Source organism: Oryctolagus cuniculus, chromosome 9, assembly GCF_964237555.1.
Source record: "Oryctolagus cuniculus chromosome 9, mOryCun1.1, whole genome shotgun sequence".
NCBI lineage: Eukaryota > Metazoa > Chordata > Mammalia > Lagomorpha > Leporidae > Oryctolagus > Oryctolagus cuniculus.
The window spans coordinates 32,831,282-32,849,511 of NC_091440.1; the positions used below are offsets into that span (position 1 = coordinate 32,831,282).

Below are 18,230 nucleotides of genomic sequence, written 5' to 3' on the forward strand. Positions count from 1 at the left end.
TTAAAGAGTTACACAGAGAGAGGAGAGCCAGAGAGAGAGAGAGAGATCTTCCATCTGCTGCTTTACTCCCCAATTGGCCGCAACGGCGAGAACTGCGCCGATCTGAAGCCAGGAGCCAGGAGCTTCTTCCAGGTCTCCCACGTGGGTGCAGGGGCCCAAGGACTTGGGCCATCTTTTGCTTTCCCAGGCCATAGCAGAGAGCTGGATCGGAAGTGGAGCAGCCGTGACTAGAACCGGTGCCCATATGGGACACTGGCACTTCAGGCCAGGGCATTAACCCAGTGCATCACAGCAGTGTGCAGGGGCCCCTTCAGGGGACATTTGAGTAAAAATGTTAGGTGGGAGATAAAATGTGGAAGTTTGAGATCCGTGAAAGGCACTTAACTAGAAAGTACAGATTTTGTGATTGAAATAGGTAGGACTTTCATTCTTTTCCAGTGAGCAGGACTATACTTATTGGACACACTGCGAGGAAGCAGTGGCAAGCAGGTTAGGTAGGGGCTGACTACTGCTGCCAGGACTTTGGTTCTTACTGTTTTCTTCTGTCCTGTTCGTCAGGTAAGGGGAGTTGAAAGAAGCCACAGCAAAGTCTATGGGTGTGACTTACATAGAGTATAAAAGCCTTTCTCCTGGGTGTTTACTATCCTACTGCCCCTTCTCCATTCCTTCCCCCTTATCCTACATCACTGAAAAAGATGAATGAAGCTATGGCAAGTGATAGGAAAGATGGTGTCTTAAAGGTATTGCGTGGAGTAAGATGAGAAAGCTTAAGTATATGAAGGAGCTAACATGGAGGACTGAAAGAATAAAACCAAAAAGCAACAAACACAGAAGGGGAGATTCCTGAAAATTCAGGGAAGATAATATCTAAGGAGAGGAAGGTGATCAGCAGCAACAGATCCCTCTGAGAAGTCAAGTAAGAGAAGTACTGAGAACTTTTCATAGTTTTTTTTTAATATTTATTCATTTGAAAGGCATAGTTACAGAGGCAGATGGAGAGAGGGAGAGAGAGGTCTTTTATCTGCTGGTGCACTCCCCAAATGGCCACAACAGCCGGAGCTGGGCTGATCCGAAGCCAGCAACCTAGAGCTTCTTCCGGGGCTCAAGGACATGGGCCATCTTCCACTGCTTTCCCAGGCCATAGCAGAGAGAGCTGGATCAGAAGTGGAGCAGCTGGGACTCGAACTGGAGCCAGTATGGGATGCCAGCACTACATGCGGTGCCTTTACCCACTACACCATAGTGCCGGCCCCAATTTTCATAAGTTTGAGTAACAAATTTGAACAGCAGTTTTAATAAAACCAAGTTAAGAGCAGTAATGGGAGCAGCTGGCAACTTTCACAGGATTTGTGAGTGAGTAGGTGGAAAGGAAGCAAAGTTAGCAAGTGTAGGCCTTTCTTAGGAAATGGCTATGGAGGTAGGAGGAGAGAAAATGAGGTAGCTGAAGGAGAAATTGGTTTCATGAGGTTTTCTTTTTTAAAAATGGAATAATTTGAGCTGTAATGTTTAAATATTGATGAGAAACACCTGTGTTGTGGGAAAAGCTGAATATGGAGGAAAGTAGTTAGGTTCCAAAAGGTAAGTTTAATTTGGTACAAAAAAAATTTTTTTTAATTTATTTATTTGAAAGAAATGACAGAGAGAGAGAGAGAGAGAGTTATCTTCCATCTGCTGGTTTACTCCCCAAATGACTGTAGTGACCAGGATGAAGCCAGGAACCCGGGGCCTCCTGCAAGTCTCCCACATGGGTGCTGGAGCTCTAGGACTTGGGCCAACTTCTGATGCCTTCCCAGGTGCACTAGCAGGGAGCTGGATCAGAAGTGGAGCAGCCAGGAATCCAACTGGCACCCATATGGATGTGGCTCTGCAGATGGTAGCTTAACTTGCTGCACCTCAGCGCTGGCCCCAGTACAAAAACTTTTGAAAACCTTGTGTAAATCTTTTTTCAGAGTAGCATTTTCCATGAACATTTTGGAGACCTCTCATGTTCTTGCATTTAATTTGCTTGCACCAAGAGAAACTTTCGATTCCATTTGCCATGCACTTTTTGAAGTACTCTTATTTGTGTGGGAAAAATCAATTGATGGAGAATCTGGACATAAAAGGCCAGTTAGAAAGATAGACTTAATCAAAAGTAAGAGAAGTTTACACTAGAGATATTTTTAAAATGAGAAAAAATGCATAAAAGATTAGTTGAAGTGATATGGGGAGTATCAGGAATGAAATATGATTGACTATGGTCTTTGAGAAAATCGTGGTAGAATTAATATAAATGTTTAAGAAAGATTAATTTTTTCAAAAAGATGTATTTATCCAAAAGGCAAAGCCACAGAGAGAGGGAGTGGGGTGGGAGAGAGATACCGCATCCACGGCTTCACCTCCCAAAATAGCCACAGTGGTCAGGGCTGTGCCAGGCCAAAGCCAGGAGTCTGGAACTCCACCCAGGTCTCTTGTGTGGGCAGCAGGGCCTCAAGCACCTAGGCCATCCTTTGCTGTACTCCCAGGTGTACCATCAGGGAACTGGATCTGAAGTGGAGCAGCTGGGACCTAACTAGTACCCACGTGAGGTGCCAGAATTGCAGGCAACAGCCTAACCAGCTGCACCACAACACTGGTCTAAATATAAAAACATTTTAATATAAAGGTAATTTGAATATTGTACCTATTGAGTTTTCAGATAGTCGTAGGATTTCCAGAAGAAACTCACTAGAGAAAATCAAGAAGTTAGAAATTTAGACTAGTCTTCAGCAAACATTCCTGGGTGATAAGAAATTGATATGTTCTCCTTCATGGAGATCATAGTTGTAATCATAATAGATTGTGCTGAAATAGATCCTAAATTCTTTTGGTTAAATATAAAACCATATAATTCTGTATAGTTTGAAGTTTGCATGTTTTGAACTTTAAAGTCATCTGGGGAAAACAGGTTAAAATGTTCCATTCTCATCAAATTCTAAGTAAATATAAATTGTTGAAACTAGCAATAATTTGTACTTGGATTCCAGTCTTACATATTTTCCTTTTTAAATCTAGTACATTTTCATTATGTTAATATGCTGCTGTTTATATAAGCAGTTCACTTCAGTCTCAACTCTGTTAGTGATTCTGAAAGGTTATTGGATTGTTACATTTTGAGTCTGTTAGATTGTGTGTTTGATTTCAAAACTGAGTCTCAGGATGATGTATTTGTTGTTTATTTGAATATTTTCATATTTATTTGTGTTGAGTATAATGGCCAATGGGAACAGTGACACGTGCTTTACTCCAAAGAAGTGATCTGCAGAATCACATTTTGATTTGACATGTGAGAATTATTGATTCTTCTTTACAGTTAAATGTGAGATGAAAGAATGTATTTGAAATAGTTTGAAAATCCCTTAGATTGCTGTATTTTAATATACATTTCATTTATTTATTTATTTATTTATTTATTTATTTATTTGAGAGACTGAAAGAGATAGACAGGGAGAAACAGAGAGCTTCCATCTATTGATGCATTCCCCAAATGTCTGCAATGGCTCAGCTGGGCTAAAGCCAGGAGCTGGGAATTCAGTCCATGTCTCACATGTGGGCAGCAGCAACACAATTACTGGAGCCATGCTGTTTCCTGGGATCTGCTAGAGTCAAGAGCTGGAGCCAGGAATTGAACCCAGGTAGACTCTGATATAGGAATCCAGTGTCTCAAGTAGTAGGCCAAATGCCTGCTCTTGAACATAAATTTTTATGTTTGTTCTAAAATGTATATATTTGTACAAAAAACCGGAATTATTCAGTATGACTTTAAGGAAGTAGGTATAATCAACAGAAAATACTAATCTATGGGTTTTTTTCCTTTTGTTTTAAAACAGAAAAACCACCTAATAAAAGCAGTATGAGGATAGTAGTGGATTCAGAATCAAGGAAAAGAACCATTGGTTCTGGGGAGCCTGGAGTTCCTACAAAAAAGACTTGGTTTGACAAGTAAGAGAAAATTGATGAATTTTATTGTGCTCTGATTTTGCAGTTGTTATTGTATTATGACCAGAATACAGTATTTTCTTTCAAAAACTGTGATTCTGTTATGTAGAGAATCACCAACTAAATCTGAAGTTTCTAAAAAATGAAAAATCAAGAAATTAGTTGTCTGGTACTATAAAGGAATTTTCTTGGAAAAATGGTGTGGTGGATGAGGATATAATTTTTCCCCTTTCCACTTTCCTTTTCTCCAGAAAACTTCCTCTTATGTAACTTAGATATGTCATTGAATACAAACTATATCCAGGATGGTCATAAATATCTCATCATTACAAGAAGGAGATGTGGATCAGGTTTGGGAAGAGACTAGCATATAGGCAGTTCCTGTTAGCTAGAAAGGGCTTTTTATGGAGTTTGAAAAGCTGGATAGGCACTGAATTGTCAAGGAAGGGCTTTAGATCAAGTGGTAAGGAATCAGAATGTTGGGTGTTGGTGGTAATGGTGGGGGGTATATGTGATGATATATTTATAAATCTGCTGTGAAGGGAGACTGGGATCACACAGAGCTTTAGTATCTTTTGTAATGGCTAGTTTCTAGTTCTAGATCTGTGATTTAAGTGTCAAATGTATGATCTGTATTTCTAGTAATTCATTTTTTAAGTGGAAAAGAGATTGAGACAGCAATTATTTGCATCAAAGAAAATGCATTTTCAAATTTTACATTTAACCAAAACTTTAAACCCATTTCAGTAAATTAGTTTTTGCAGAAATAGAATAAGGTATTATATGCAAATTGATTGACATAGGGAAATAGAACCTGTTTTGCTAGGAATGTTAAGTAGGAGCAGATCAAAAATGGAAAGTTAAAATGACATGGCAGGACCCTTGTAAGTTGACTTTGTGAAAGATGTTACTATTTCTAATTTGGAAACTTTGTTCTTTGAGAGAAATTTTAAATTTTCTTTTATCATTTTTTGTAGGGGAGGAGAATTGAACTTGATATTAATTTTGCAAGTAAAACTTTATTCCCTTGTACTTGGTAGAGGTTAAGACTTAAAAATGTATTAATTAACTTGATTTTTGTTTATAGGCCAAATTTTAACAGAACAAACAGCCCAGGCTTCCAGAAGAAGGTTCAGTTTGGAAATGAGAACACCAAACTTGAACTTAGAAAAGTTCCTCCAGAATTAAATAATATCAGTAAACTTAATGAACATTTTAGTCGATTTGGAACCTTGGTTAACCTACAGGTGAGAGCTGTTATCTCTACTTAATTATTTAAAAGGGAACTTAATATAGTAAGGAATATTATGGGAAATTTTTATTTTTTTATTTTTTTTATTTTTTGCTTCAATATATTTTATTTTGATGAAGTTACAAAAGTAGATACAAAATACTTTTTCAAAAAGTACAGTTAACTGGCTTAGAAAAATAGATAAAGTCCCCTAAAAGTTTAAAAATACAACATAAATTTTTATGTAAGGAACATTTAAAAATATTTTAAATGGTAACCAAGACTAACTTATGCAAACTATTTTCAATGCACACCAAATACAGAATGCTGTTCCATAAGTCTATAGCACACTGGTAATCCATTTGGATTTATAGAACACTTGTTGGGAATAGAATCTGATAATGGAGAGAATGTCCAAGTGAATTTCAATGCAGTTGCTTCAATAAAATTACAGTTACCACATCTAATATCACCCCCCAAAGTCCTTTACAGCAATATATCAAACTCAAATGCAAAAACATGAAGATGAGAGGATTACTCTTCTGTTTTGCCAGAAATTTGTTAATAGTATACATTTGGAAAATTGGACTTGAAATGAAACTTTACCTTTTAGGAAAATGTGTTATTTTAATGCTCTTGGCCTTTTGGCTAAGATCAGATATAAAAATGTGTGATTTTAAGTAAGATTTTTTTAAAAGACAGGACTTTGGATTGATTATAATGTTATAAACTTTTTACCTGATAGAGATTGTTGTAAATGATAAATGTTGTAAATTACAAAGTTAAATCATCACACAGGTAAATCTTATTTTTTAGTTTTTAATTTCTCGGTTTTTCAATATCATTGCAACACTATACTTCAGACTTTCTTTTTACCACCTCTATAATGGGAAAGCATTTATTAGGTACTTTCAGGTCCCAAGTACCATATAATCTGTAATTATTGATTTTAATAAAGTTTTTTTTTTTTTTTTTTAAGATTTTTTTTTTTCCCAAAGAGTGACACAGGAGGAGACAGAGAGAAAGATACTTTTCCATCTACTGGTTCATTCCTCAAATGGACACAACAGCTAAGTCTGGACCAGGCAGAAGCCAGGAGCCTGGAACTCAATCCAGGTCTTATACATCCCAGGCATATTATCAGGGAGCTAAATAAGAAGTGGAGCAGGCCAGACTTGAACTGGAGCTTGTAAGGGATGCTGGTGTCACAGGTGCCAGCTTAAAACTGCTGCACCACAAGGCTGGCCCCTGTAATTATTTTACACATATTTCTTTACTCTGTTTGAACATCACTCAATATAAATTACAGTATAATTTATATTTGACTTCCCCTAGAATTAGACTTGGCTTGGTTGTATATAACCTGTGATGTTTTTTTAGTGATTTAAATTTACATTATGTGATATATTTAAGTATTGAAAATATTATAGTTTGTATGGTATTTTTGTTTTCAAAAATAATTTTATAATCTGATAAAATATCTATAAATTTTAGAGGCTATAATTGGTATTTTAGAAAATTTTGTTTTCTTGCCATTTAGAGAGTCCTATTATAAATGTAATAAAGGAAAAAAAATGAAGCTTCTCTTTGAGTAGAGCAATAGAAGTGTATAAGTTTTTATTCTTTATTAATTTATTTGAAAGGCATAGTTACAGAGAGGGAGAGAGGCAGAGAGAGAGGTCTTCCTGATCTTCCTGGTTCCAGGTAGCTGCAACGGCTAGGGCTGGGTCAGGCTGAAGCCAGGAGCCAGGAGCTTCTTCCAGGTCTCCCAAGTGGGTTCAGGGATCCAAGCTCTTGAGACATCTGCTGCTGCTTTTCCAAGTACATTAGCAGGGAGCTGGATCTGAAATGTAGCAGCTGGGACTTGAACTGGCACCCATATAGGCTTCTGACGTTGCAGGTGGTAGCTTATTCTACTATGCCACAGTACCGGCCTTGGGTGTCTAAAAAATTTAAAGGAATCATTTCTCCTTCAACTCATGATGTCCCACACATTTCCTTACCCATATACAATTAAATTGTTATCTCAATTTCTGTGTCTTCTAGATTTTTTGTTACATATTTTTGTGTCTACCTACACAGGTTTTTATTGGCCCATAATACACATTTTACCTTTTGATTCCTTAATCTTAAATAATCTCTGACTATGTTTTTGAGGGTGTTCAGTTTGATCTACATTTATATCTAGACATAATAAAGTTCTCAGAATATTCTTTTCCTCACACAATTATACTGGTGGTGATGTTAGTTTAAAAAATCTTGCAAAGCTGAGGTACAAAATATAATATCTCACTATTGTTTCTGTTTGCATTAATTATTAGGTCGATACCGTCTCTTTATTGGTCCTTTTGCTGTATCTGTATACTAACTGCATTATTATTTATAAAGTATATGTTTTTCAAAATCAATTACAAAAAACACATTTACTGCCGGCGCCATGGCTCACTAGGCTAATCCTCCACCTTGTGGCGCTGGCACACCGGGTTCTAGTCCCGGTTGGGGCGCCGGATTCTGTCCCGGTTGCCCCTCTTCCAGGCCAGCTCTCTGCTGTGGCCAGGGAGTGCAGTGGAGGATGGCCCAAGTGCTTGGGCCCTGCACCCCATGGGAGACCAGGATAAGCACCTGGCTCCTGCCATCGGATCAGCGCGGTGCGCCGGCCGCGGTGGCCATTGGAGGGTGAACCAACGGCAAAGGAAGACCTTTCTCTCTGTCTCTCTCTCTCTCACTGTCCACTCTGCCTGTCAAAAAAAAAAAAAAAATTTACCTGTATTATTATTTATGAAGTATATGTTTTTCAAAATCAACTGAAAAAACACCTTTACCTGTTTATTAATTAAACGTGATGGTCAACTTGATGTTTTTACATTCTAATAATTGTATAATTACTGAAATGCTACCTAAAATCCTCCTTATGATAGTTACTGAATATTTGCTATTTACTGTGTTCTACATGAATTATTTAATTCTCAAAATAACACGACAAAATGAGTACTGTTGTTATTCTCATTTACAGAAGAAGAAACTGAGGCAAGAAAAGTTAAATAACTGATTCATGCTTATGTGGTAATAGCAGACAAAGTTTGAGCCAGGCAGTTGAATCAGACTGTACTCTCAGTCTTTATTATGTATCGCTGCACACCACCAGTGGTGTGCCACACTTTGAAAACATTCTTTTTATTGAAAATAAATTTGATAGGAAAACTCATGATTTATAATTTATTGGTTGTATGTGTCTGTAGGATCATATTCCTTGAATTCCTTTCCTCATATGGCAAATAAGATTGATCCTTTTGTTATGTATGTTCTTAAATTTTCTTGTGCTTCTGCAAATATTGTGAGAATTACAAATCTAGGATATTGTACAAATGGATTTTTCTGTAATTTTTATTTAAAGATAACGCTTTCCAAAATAGCTTACTGCCTTCTCCAGACTACGTAATTCTTGGCCATGTCACTCATTGACAGATAGGTATCATTTTTCATAATTAGCATTAAATTAGGGGTGAAAAGAGAACGTTTCAACTTCTTGTATGTAACATGTGCTATCAGCATTCTCTACTGTTAACACAGAGAAGGCTCTTTTTTTGTACTGTGAACAATCCTGTTACTATTTTTCTTTCTGGAGTTAAAGTAAACTGTGACAGTTATCACAATAGAAGGAAATATGAAGATTGTCTCCTCCTGGAAGTGCTAGTATTTAACTTCTTGAGCAGTTTTACTTAAGGAAGCAACAGATTCCATTGGAAAACTCACTCTTCTTAATAATTTAAATCTTAGGTTGCTTATAATGGTGATCCTGAAGGTGCCCTTATCCAATTTGCAACGTATGAAGAAGCAAAGAAAGCAATATCAAGTACAGAAGCAGTGTTAAATAATCGCTTTATTAAGGTTTATTGGCACAGAGAAGGAAGCACTCAACAGTTACAAACTACTTCCCCAAAGGTAAGAGAGAAATTTATGTGAAATTACATACTTAGACAGCTCTTGGCAAAGTGTTTAAGAGCAGAGGCATTGAAATCAAGTATACTTGAGTTTAGACCCTGTCTCTACTACTGTTAATGTTGTAGACTTGAGGAAGTTATTTAACTACTCTAGTTAAACCTTTTATTTAATTGTGAAGTTAATTCTTTATTTAGAGAATCATGATGATGTGTGTAAAGCTAACATATGGAACAGTTCTTGTCAAGTCATAGACATTCAGCAAGTGGTAGCTATACTTAGATTCATTCCAGAAATTCAGAATGTGGGTTCATCCTGGAAATTCTTTTTTCCTCTTTCACTTCTCTTTGTTCCTTCCTTGAATCAGTCAGTATACAATAATCCCCCTTTATCCAGAGTTTCAATTTCTGCAGTTTCAGTTACAGTCAGTGGTGGTCCAAAAATACTAAATGAAAAATTCCAGAGATAAACAGTTCATAAGGTTTAAATTGTGTGCTGTTCTGAGTATCACAGTGAACTCTTAGAAGGTCTGATGTGTCCCATTCAGGATGTATATCATCCCTTTGTACAGCTTATCCACATGATGTAGTCTACCTGCTGATTAATGATTTAGTAGCCATCTTGGTTATCAGATTCATTATGATGCTTGTGTTCAAGTAGCCCTTATTTTACTTAATATGGCCTCAACATGCAAGAGCAGTGATACTGGCAATTCGGATATACCAAAAAGAAGCCCAGGTGCTTCCTTTAATTGAAAATGTGGAAGTTTTTGTTTTGTTTTGTTTTAAACATTGATTTATTTGAAAGGCAGAGTCACAGAAAGGCAGAGGCAGAGAGAGAGAGAGAGGGAAAGGTCGTCCATCCACTGGTTCACTCCTCAAATGGCTGCAATGACCAGAGCTGTGCCAATCTGAAGCCAGGAGTCTGGAGCTTCTTCTTGGTCTCCCACGTGGGTGCAGGGGCCCAAGCACTTGGGCCATCTTCTGTCACTTTCCCAGGCCATAGCAGGGGACTAGATTGGAAATAGAGCAGCCAGGACTCAAACTGGCACCCATACAGGATGCTGGCACTGTAGGTGGTGGCTTTACCTGCTACGCCAGCCCCAAGGTGGAAGTTCTTAATAAGGATAGAAAAAAATTGTATTCCAGAGTTGCTAAGATTTATAGCAAGAGTGAAGCATAATATGTTCATAGTCCAGTACTATATGAAGTTTGAAACATTCACCAGTGGTTTTAGAATATATCTCCCAAGAATAAGAGAGGAACTACCATATAATGTTCAATTGATTGATTCCTTCTAGAGGTTTATTGTGATAATTTTGTTTTTTGATTGTTTGAAATAATGAAGGGTAGATTTAAATTTTTTTCTTTATAAATGAATGATTTTATTCAAAGAAAATATGTATCCTTGTGTGAACGAAATTGAAAGGCAGTTTCAGCTATAAGTTTCATTTTAAAAAGTTTCTGTACTTGAATAATTTATTACAAAATACCAGAAGTTTAGTTTAGTTCCTGAACTAATTGGCTTGTTTTGAAATTCTTTGGTTGTTCTGAGGTCATGCAGCCTTTAGTCCAGCAACCCATTCTGCCTGTTGTGAAGCAGTCAGTCAAAGAGCGATTGGGTCCAGTACCTTCAAGTACCGTTGAACCAGCAGAAGCCCAGAGTGCCAGTTCAGAACTTCCTCAGGTATATGGAAGGTTTTACTATTGTTCTTGTCACATATTATACATTCTCAGTAAACCAATTTTCTGTGGTGATTGATTATAGTTAATTGTATTAATTTGATAGAAATATGATGGTCTTTACATATTTGAACCTCACTTATCAATTATTTTTTTCTTTTTACCATTGCCATAACATTTTCAGTTTCTACTTTTCTTAAAGTATTTGAGTCTTAAATTCTTTGCTGTAATTAATATTTGTTAGATTTCTTTTTACCTTGTGGGAAAAATATATTTTAGCAAAACTAGGTGAAGAATGAAGTTTAATACACTGAATCTTGTTTTCCCATCATCTTTTTACTTAATTAGAATTTTGTTGCAGATATACTTGTGCAGTAGACTGACATGAAAACTTTTGGGATGGGAAGGCATAAAACATCAGGTTACTCATGCTTGATATTACGCTGTTCTAAGTACTTAATGCAACTTTGTTAGAACTTTGCATCACTTATTTCTGATTCTGGGATTCTTTTCTCAAAATGTCACTTCCTCCCTACTTCTTTCCACATAGGAAGAACACAGGTTCTTGTTTCTACACTTTCAGTCTCTGAAATAAAGCTTTCCTTTGTCTCCAGATGGTTCATCATTTGCTGTGTAAAATAATTAGTATGTAGTATCTTACTTAGTTAATAGATGCCACCTTTTTAAAATGGTCTTCCAAGAAGTAAGATGCTGAGATCTTATAAGAATATCCAGAATGTAAATTGATAAGTTATCCTAAAAAAAGATCCTAAACCCTTATATCCTATACATCACCAAATACAGTGTATTTGAGTATAAAGCAAACATACTTTAGCAAAGAATGACATTTTATTTTTAGGCTGTAGAAGCAGGGATTTATTTTAATTACTCAAATCTATTATTCAAAATGAAGATTTTTTTGCTTGTTAACATAGGACCCTAAGAATTTAGGATTCTCTATCAGTGGAAGGGACTTCAACAAACACCAGATTCAGACCTCTTATTTTATATCATACTTTTTCATGCTGGAGTAATATTGCATACTGTTTATTTTTGTTTTTCCACACACATTTTCTGTCTCTTTTAAAAAAGGCCCACATTTCTGTGATTAGTATTAGTATTCCTAGACTCAGAATATATTAATAAAATCAGAATGTTCAAAATCCCAACAGAGATATTTTTGGGAAAACACTGAATATGTCCATTTTAATTTTTTTAGAATGTAACTAAGTTATCTGTGAAGGACAGGTTGGGTTTTGTATCAAAGTCATCTGTTTCAGCAACTGAAAAGGTAAGAAGAATAGCATGATGTGTTTGTCTTGGCTTCATAAATGTTTTCAGGTGGCATCTTAATTTTTAATTTTTTTTCATAGTTCCAAACTTGCTTCTTAATAGTATCTGTATCTCTTATTCCTACCTTTTTGCTTTCCATTTGCTGAAAAAGAAAAATATTTGCTTACCTTTTTTTACATTTTTGCATCAGCATTTTAATACTTGCCTCACTGTATTTTCATGTGCTCCATTCTCTGTTTTTTTTTTTTTTTTAATTTACTTTTCTTTAGAGATATTGTACATTTTAATTTGAAAATTCTGACAGTCTGTTAGAAAGGACCATGAATTAGAGGAGTTTTACCTGAGTTTGATCCCTGGCTTTTCACTTACTAACTGCATGATGTTGGGCAGTGCTCTTTACTTTTCTGAATCTTTTTACTCATCTATAAAATGGTGATGGTAATTGTCTTGCTCACTGGGTTTTATAAGGAGTAAATAATTTAAAAATATTTTGTAAACTGGAAAGGATAACATAAATGTTTATAATCTCACACTGCTGTTGATACAGTCTGATAATATATTTAATCATTTTTTAAGTGATTGAAGGCATAAATACTGATTATTTTAAGACCGTTTATGGATCTGTCTTATGTTCTTTCTGTGTAGATGTGCTTTTTTTGTTTGTTTGGGTGTTGGTGTATACTATGATCTTTAGTGTTAATTGGGGTATGTGGAATTACAGAATGTTAGAATTAGAAAATCTCCCTCAATTCTACATATTTACTTAAAGGAAAGCAGGACCCAAGTAGTCTTATGAGTTACACTATACATTGTGCATTACTAAGCTAGAACTAGAATCTGGGTCTCCTGTTTCTAGTCCACAGCTCCTAACCATTCTGAAGATTACAATAGAAATTGACTTCACAGATGAACAAAAGATCCAGTGAGATAGCTGACCTGCTGTCTTCATTTGTTCTTTAGTATATTATTTTCCTTACTTACTGTGTTAACCTGGCAATTCTAGGAATTCAAATCTGAATCTTATTCTGTCCATCAAACTCTCCTTTGGGCATCTCGGCATTGACTTCAGGCATAACATGCCTAAAATGAATTCATTATGTCCCATAAAAATTAACTTCTAACTACCAGCTCAGAAAGTGATATGACTACTTTCTAAGCTGTATAATCATTATTTATTTGTTTGTAGTCCACTTCTTTTTCTCTATCACCTTCAGGTCACTGGCCTTTGGATGCAGTGTCTTAGCTGGCATCCTGAAATTCCCCTCCTCTAATTATACTATTGCCATCCTATTCTAAAGTTTACTTTAAATATAGTTCATTGTAGAAGCTTTTAATTTCTCAGCTAAATTACTTTGCTTGATTCACAACTCATCAATTCCTCAATTATTCTGGTTCTGTTGCTTTTGCTCTAGTCTTTCCTTTTTACCTTAGCAAGTACTTTTCTGCTTAATGTCCCTCGTGCCCTTTCCTTCCCCACCCCACCTTTTTTGCCCCCTCTCCCCTTTTGTCTGCCTAACAGCTCTAACCATTCTATAACAGTTGAAAATCTCTTATCATCTCCCATGAAACCACCAAATTTTTCCATATGATGGCCCCCTCTGATTCTGTGTGATTTAGTCTGTGCTACTGATTGTAGCCATATCAGATATTTATTTTGATTAGATTTATATTCTGATAGTAGTTCAGGAATTAAAGCACTGAAAGATCCGCTATACTTTGTATACTATTGAGCAGTTCTGGAGACATCTAAATATACGATTATGTTTAAGATCTGTTTATGTTAAGATTTGGATTCTAAAATTGAAGTTTATTCTAATTATAACTTTTACAAAATAGTATGTTTGCTGCTTTTATTATTTATTTTTAAAGATGCTTTGAGTACCTTTGGAATAAATGGATATGAATTTGGAATTGATAGTTTAACTTTACTAATGGGGTAACTTCAAAATGTTCATGAAAAATGGAATTAAAACTTTTTTGGTGCAAAAAATTTTGAAATCCATGCATTTTTCTGTAGTATACATTTTCTTTGAACTTTTTGAATATCCCACCTACTGTTTTTGCAGTCTAAAAATTTTGATCTTTTTGCATGATGAAATGTTAACAGCTATACCACAGAACTTTTGAAAAGGAAATTGTGTGGTATAATTGAAAGAACACTATATATCGTGTAGCGACTTCAGCTATTGATTTAGCAGCTTTCATAGTATAAGTAGAGAACAAGTGTTACTTGCTGTTTCATTACATAAAGTACAGTTTTTCTAAAAACTTTACCACCTTATATACACAGATAAAGGATTCTTATGTTTTTTTTCCCTTTCATAACTGTTACTACTTTAAGTTTTCATTTACTAATGTATCAACCTGTCTCAGGATGTTACCTGGGTTATTTTTCTTATAGGAAATAAGGTTTATGTGAAAGTGTTTGTTTTGCTGAAACATGCAGAATCCCATTTGGAAATACAGAGATATGGTTGCTTGGAAAGGCAACTTGCCATGCCTTGAATATGTTCCAAGGAATTGTAGCATCATCTTTTCTATTGGATTTGTCGCTTCCCTCCACTGGTTGTATTATTAATAGGTTTTCATCTTTTCAAAAAAGATTTTTCTTGCTATTCAAACTCTTACTATCCAAAGCTATAACCAAATAGATTTACATAGTGAGCAATATTTATATTCATTGTTTTAATAATTTTATTTTTATATTTTAACAATCTGAAATTAGACTACATACAGTTGCTGGTGTTTATGGTTATAATTGGTGGCCTTTTATTATAGTATGGCTATATAAAATTATATTGTGTTTTATAGACATTGTGATTTAGGCTCAATTAAATATGTTAAGCTGAAGTTCTGTTTTTAGAGAAGAAAGTTCCTGGATAAAACAATGGAATAGGAGACCTTTCTCTCTGTCTCTCTCTCTCACTGTCCACTCTGCCTGTCAAAAACAAAAAACAAAAAAACCAAAAAAAAAAAAACAAAACAAAACAAAACAACAACAACAACAAAAAAATGGAATAGGAATGCTTCTAGGAATAAAAGTATCTTCTCATTCTTGCCAATACTTTCATTCACTTTGAGCCAGCTCTCTTTAGTTTAATTTCAGATGTTAAAGATACTTTGAAAAAGAATATTTCCTATTCATTGGAGTTGGAGAAATACTAAATTAAACCAATTACATGGATTTTTTACTTCTAATGTTCTTAGTGCTTTTATTTTGATAATAACCATTGAACCTGGAGAGAGGGGTTAGGATATTCATTGTTTCCAACTTATCTGACAATAGAAATCTTTTTTGATCACAGCTTTATGAAACAGAGTCTGTTTTCTGTGTTTCTGCCCTTATAAAGTATGTACAAAATGTTTGACATTTCACATGGTAAAATAGCATGAAAGAAATTTTTCTCTAGAGTTACAGAAAATGGTCATTGAAGTAGTACTACAAATTACATCTGTTCATGCTATATTTTAATGATGCAACCATTTTGTATTTTTAGTGATACCTAGCTAGGTAATGGCCCTATCATTGAAAGGAAATTATCAAATCAGGTGCATATCTTGTATTATTTAAGAACTTTTATTTTTAAATTTTTTTTTGTTTTAAATATTTATTTATTTGAAAGTCAGAGTTACACAGAGAGAAGGAGAGGCAGAGAGAAAGAGATCCTCCATCTGCTGGTTCACTCCCTAGATGGCCGCAATGGCCAGAGTTGTGCTGATCTGAAGCTAGGAGCCAGGAGCTTCCTCTGGGTCTCCTATGCAGGTGTAGTGACACAAGGACTTGGGCCATCTTCTGCTTTCCCAGTCCATAAGCAGAAAGGATTAGAAGAGGAGCAGCTAGGACTTGAACCAGTATTCCTATGGGATGCTGGCACCACAGGCAGAGGCTTAGCCTAACATGAAATTAGCTCACCATGAAATTAGTGCTTTGGCAACTCATCACTATTCTAAGAAAGTCAGTCTCTAAATGAAATAAAAATTAACGCATGGTTAAGACACCAGTTGGGACACCCGCATCCTATTTAGGGGTATCTTAGATATGAAACCCAGTTGTGCTTCCCATTCCAGTTTCTTGTTAAAGTAGAGCCTGGGAAGGAACAGGTGATGGTTCAAGAAAGTAGGTCCCTGTCACCCTTGTCGGAGACCTGGATTGAGATCCTGGCTCCTGGTCTTGATCTGGCTTAGTCTCAGGTGTAGCAGATATTTGGTGAATGAACTAGCAAACAGGAACTGTTTATCCCTCTGTCTCCTTCTATGCTTTTCAAATAAATAAATTTCTTAATTAATTTCATGGTGAAAGAGTATGAGTTGGCTTCTAGATTATTACTATGATGTACCCAGATGTTTACATTTAACTATCTAAAAGTGCAATTTTTCTCATTATTACTCTGCATTTGAGTGGTTATTTCATCCTTTTTTAGGTTATAAACTCCTTTAAGACTTTAGAAACAATGTTTATGCCTCTGAAAAATTACAGTGTTCACACAATCAGTTTCATGTTTAATTTTTATATTTTATAGCATTCGTAGATCTCACTGAAAGGATACATTGGCTTTTCTACAAACCAGTTGCTATTCCATGGATTTTAGAATTGCTTTTCTTTTGAAGGAAATAAAGGGAGCCTATAAAATCTTTTATTTTTTAAAAAAAGATTTGTCTATTCATTTGAAAGGCAGAGTTAGAGATAGAAAGAGAGGTCTTCCATCCGCTGACTCACTCCCCAGATGTCTGCAATGGCCAGAGCCAGGAACCTCCTCTGGGTCTCCCATGCGAGTGCATGGACCCAAGGACTTGGGCCATTCTTCAGTACTTTCCCAAGCCACAGTGGAGAGCTGGATCAGAAGTGGAACAGCCAGGACTCGAACCAGCATCCACATGGGATGCCAGCACTACAGGCGGCTGGCTGCTCCACCTGCTTCGCCAGGGCTGCTTCGCCACGGCACCGCCCCCCCCCCCCGGGCTTTATTTTAAACTTTCATTTTTTAAAAAATTGATCCTTGTGTAAGAAAGATTGTCTTTTTAACTTACTGTCATTTCACTTTAGTGAAAAAATGTTTATTGAAATTTTTTTCATGTGCCCTGGCACTGTTTATGAACTTAAGATATAGCAATGACCAGAGACAACAGCAAAAATTCCTATCCTTCAGCAGGGCATGGTGCCCCACGGCCTGCACCAGGGAGTCATGTCCCCCCCACAAGGCCTCATGGCCCAGCAGAATTTCATGCTGATGAAGCAACGGGGCTTGGGGGGCGAGGTCTACAGCCAGCCTCCCCACATGCTGTCCCCGCAGGGCTCCCTCATGGGCCCCCCGCCCCAGCAGAACCTCATGGTGTCCCACCCCCTGCGGCAGCGCAGCGTGTCTCTGGACAGCCAGATGGGCTACCGCCCGGCGCGCCGGGCGGCATGGCCAACCTGCCCTTCTAGTGGTCCCTGCGAGGGCGGAGCTGGGGCAGGCTTGCAAATATGCTAACCTAAAGAAAACTTCCCCACCATGTGGGGATGGCCTGGGTCCAGGGGTGGGGTGGAGGGGGGGCGGGGGCTTGTGTGGGGGCGTGGCATTTGTGGAGACCAGATGTGCTGGCAGCCTAGAGGGAAGCGGCAGAGCTGGGCAGGTGGGGGTGGGGGGGATTCGGGATTGGGGTTGGTTCCGTTTTGGCCACCAGGACTGCCCCTCCCCAACCCCTAGGCGTCTCCTTTCCCTCCCTCCCTCTCTCTCTCTCTCTCTCTCTCTCTCTCTCTCTCTGCAAGCCCCGCCCCTATCCCCACCTCCTCCTGCTGAGCTTTGGATCCTTAGGGGAGGGAGGGTCCTTTCTGCTGCTGTCTCCAGTCTTCATTTCTCCACCTCTGGTTTCTCTGCCCCCACCCCTTTCCCTTCTGTCTTTTCCTGCCTTATTCCCACCCCCGCCTGCGATGTGGCTGACCCCCTCTCCTACCCCTCCCTGCAGGCAGCTGGCCAGGTGGGCAGGTGCCAGCCATAGCTGTAAATAGAGCGCTGGGCTTTTGTGCCGAAAAAAAAAAAAAAAATCCTATCCTTGTGGTATGAAATTTGGGGTTTTATAAGAATTTCAGACACCATCACCTTGAGCTTCCTGATTTTATAGATGAGCAGACAGCCACAAAAAGGTGC

General features: G+C 37.1%; 1 protein-coding gene across 21 annotated transcripts in view; it reads left to right on the plus strand.

Annotated features, from left to right (window-relative positions):
- RBM26 (RNA binding motif protein 26) overlaps positions 1–18,230 on the plus strand; it is an 86,461-nt gene that overhangs the window by 35,950 nt on the left and 32,281 nt on the right. For 11 of the 21 annotated variants that reach the window (XM_051850561.2, XM_008260084.4, XM_051850569.2 and 8 more), the window contains exons 10-14: positions 3,849–3,960; positions 5,045–5,204; positions 8,966–9,130; positions 10,682–10,813; positions 12,029–12,100. In XM_051850561.2, coding sequence (XP_051706521.1) covers positions 3,849–3,960; positions 5,045–5,204; positions 8,966–9,130; positions 10,682–10,813; positions 12,029–12,100 — 641 coding nt within the window. The remainder of the gene's footprint in view (positions 1–3,848; positions 3,961–5,044; positions 5,205–8,965; positions 9,131–10,681; positions 10,814–12,028; positions 12,101–18,230) is intronic. The other 10 variants (XM_008260079.4, XM_002712995.5, XM_070048396.1 and 7 more) reach the window with 3 other exon arrangements.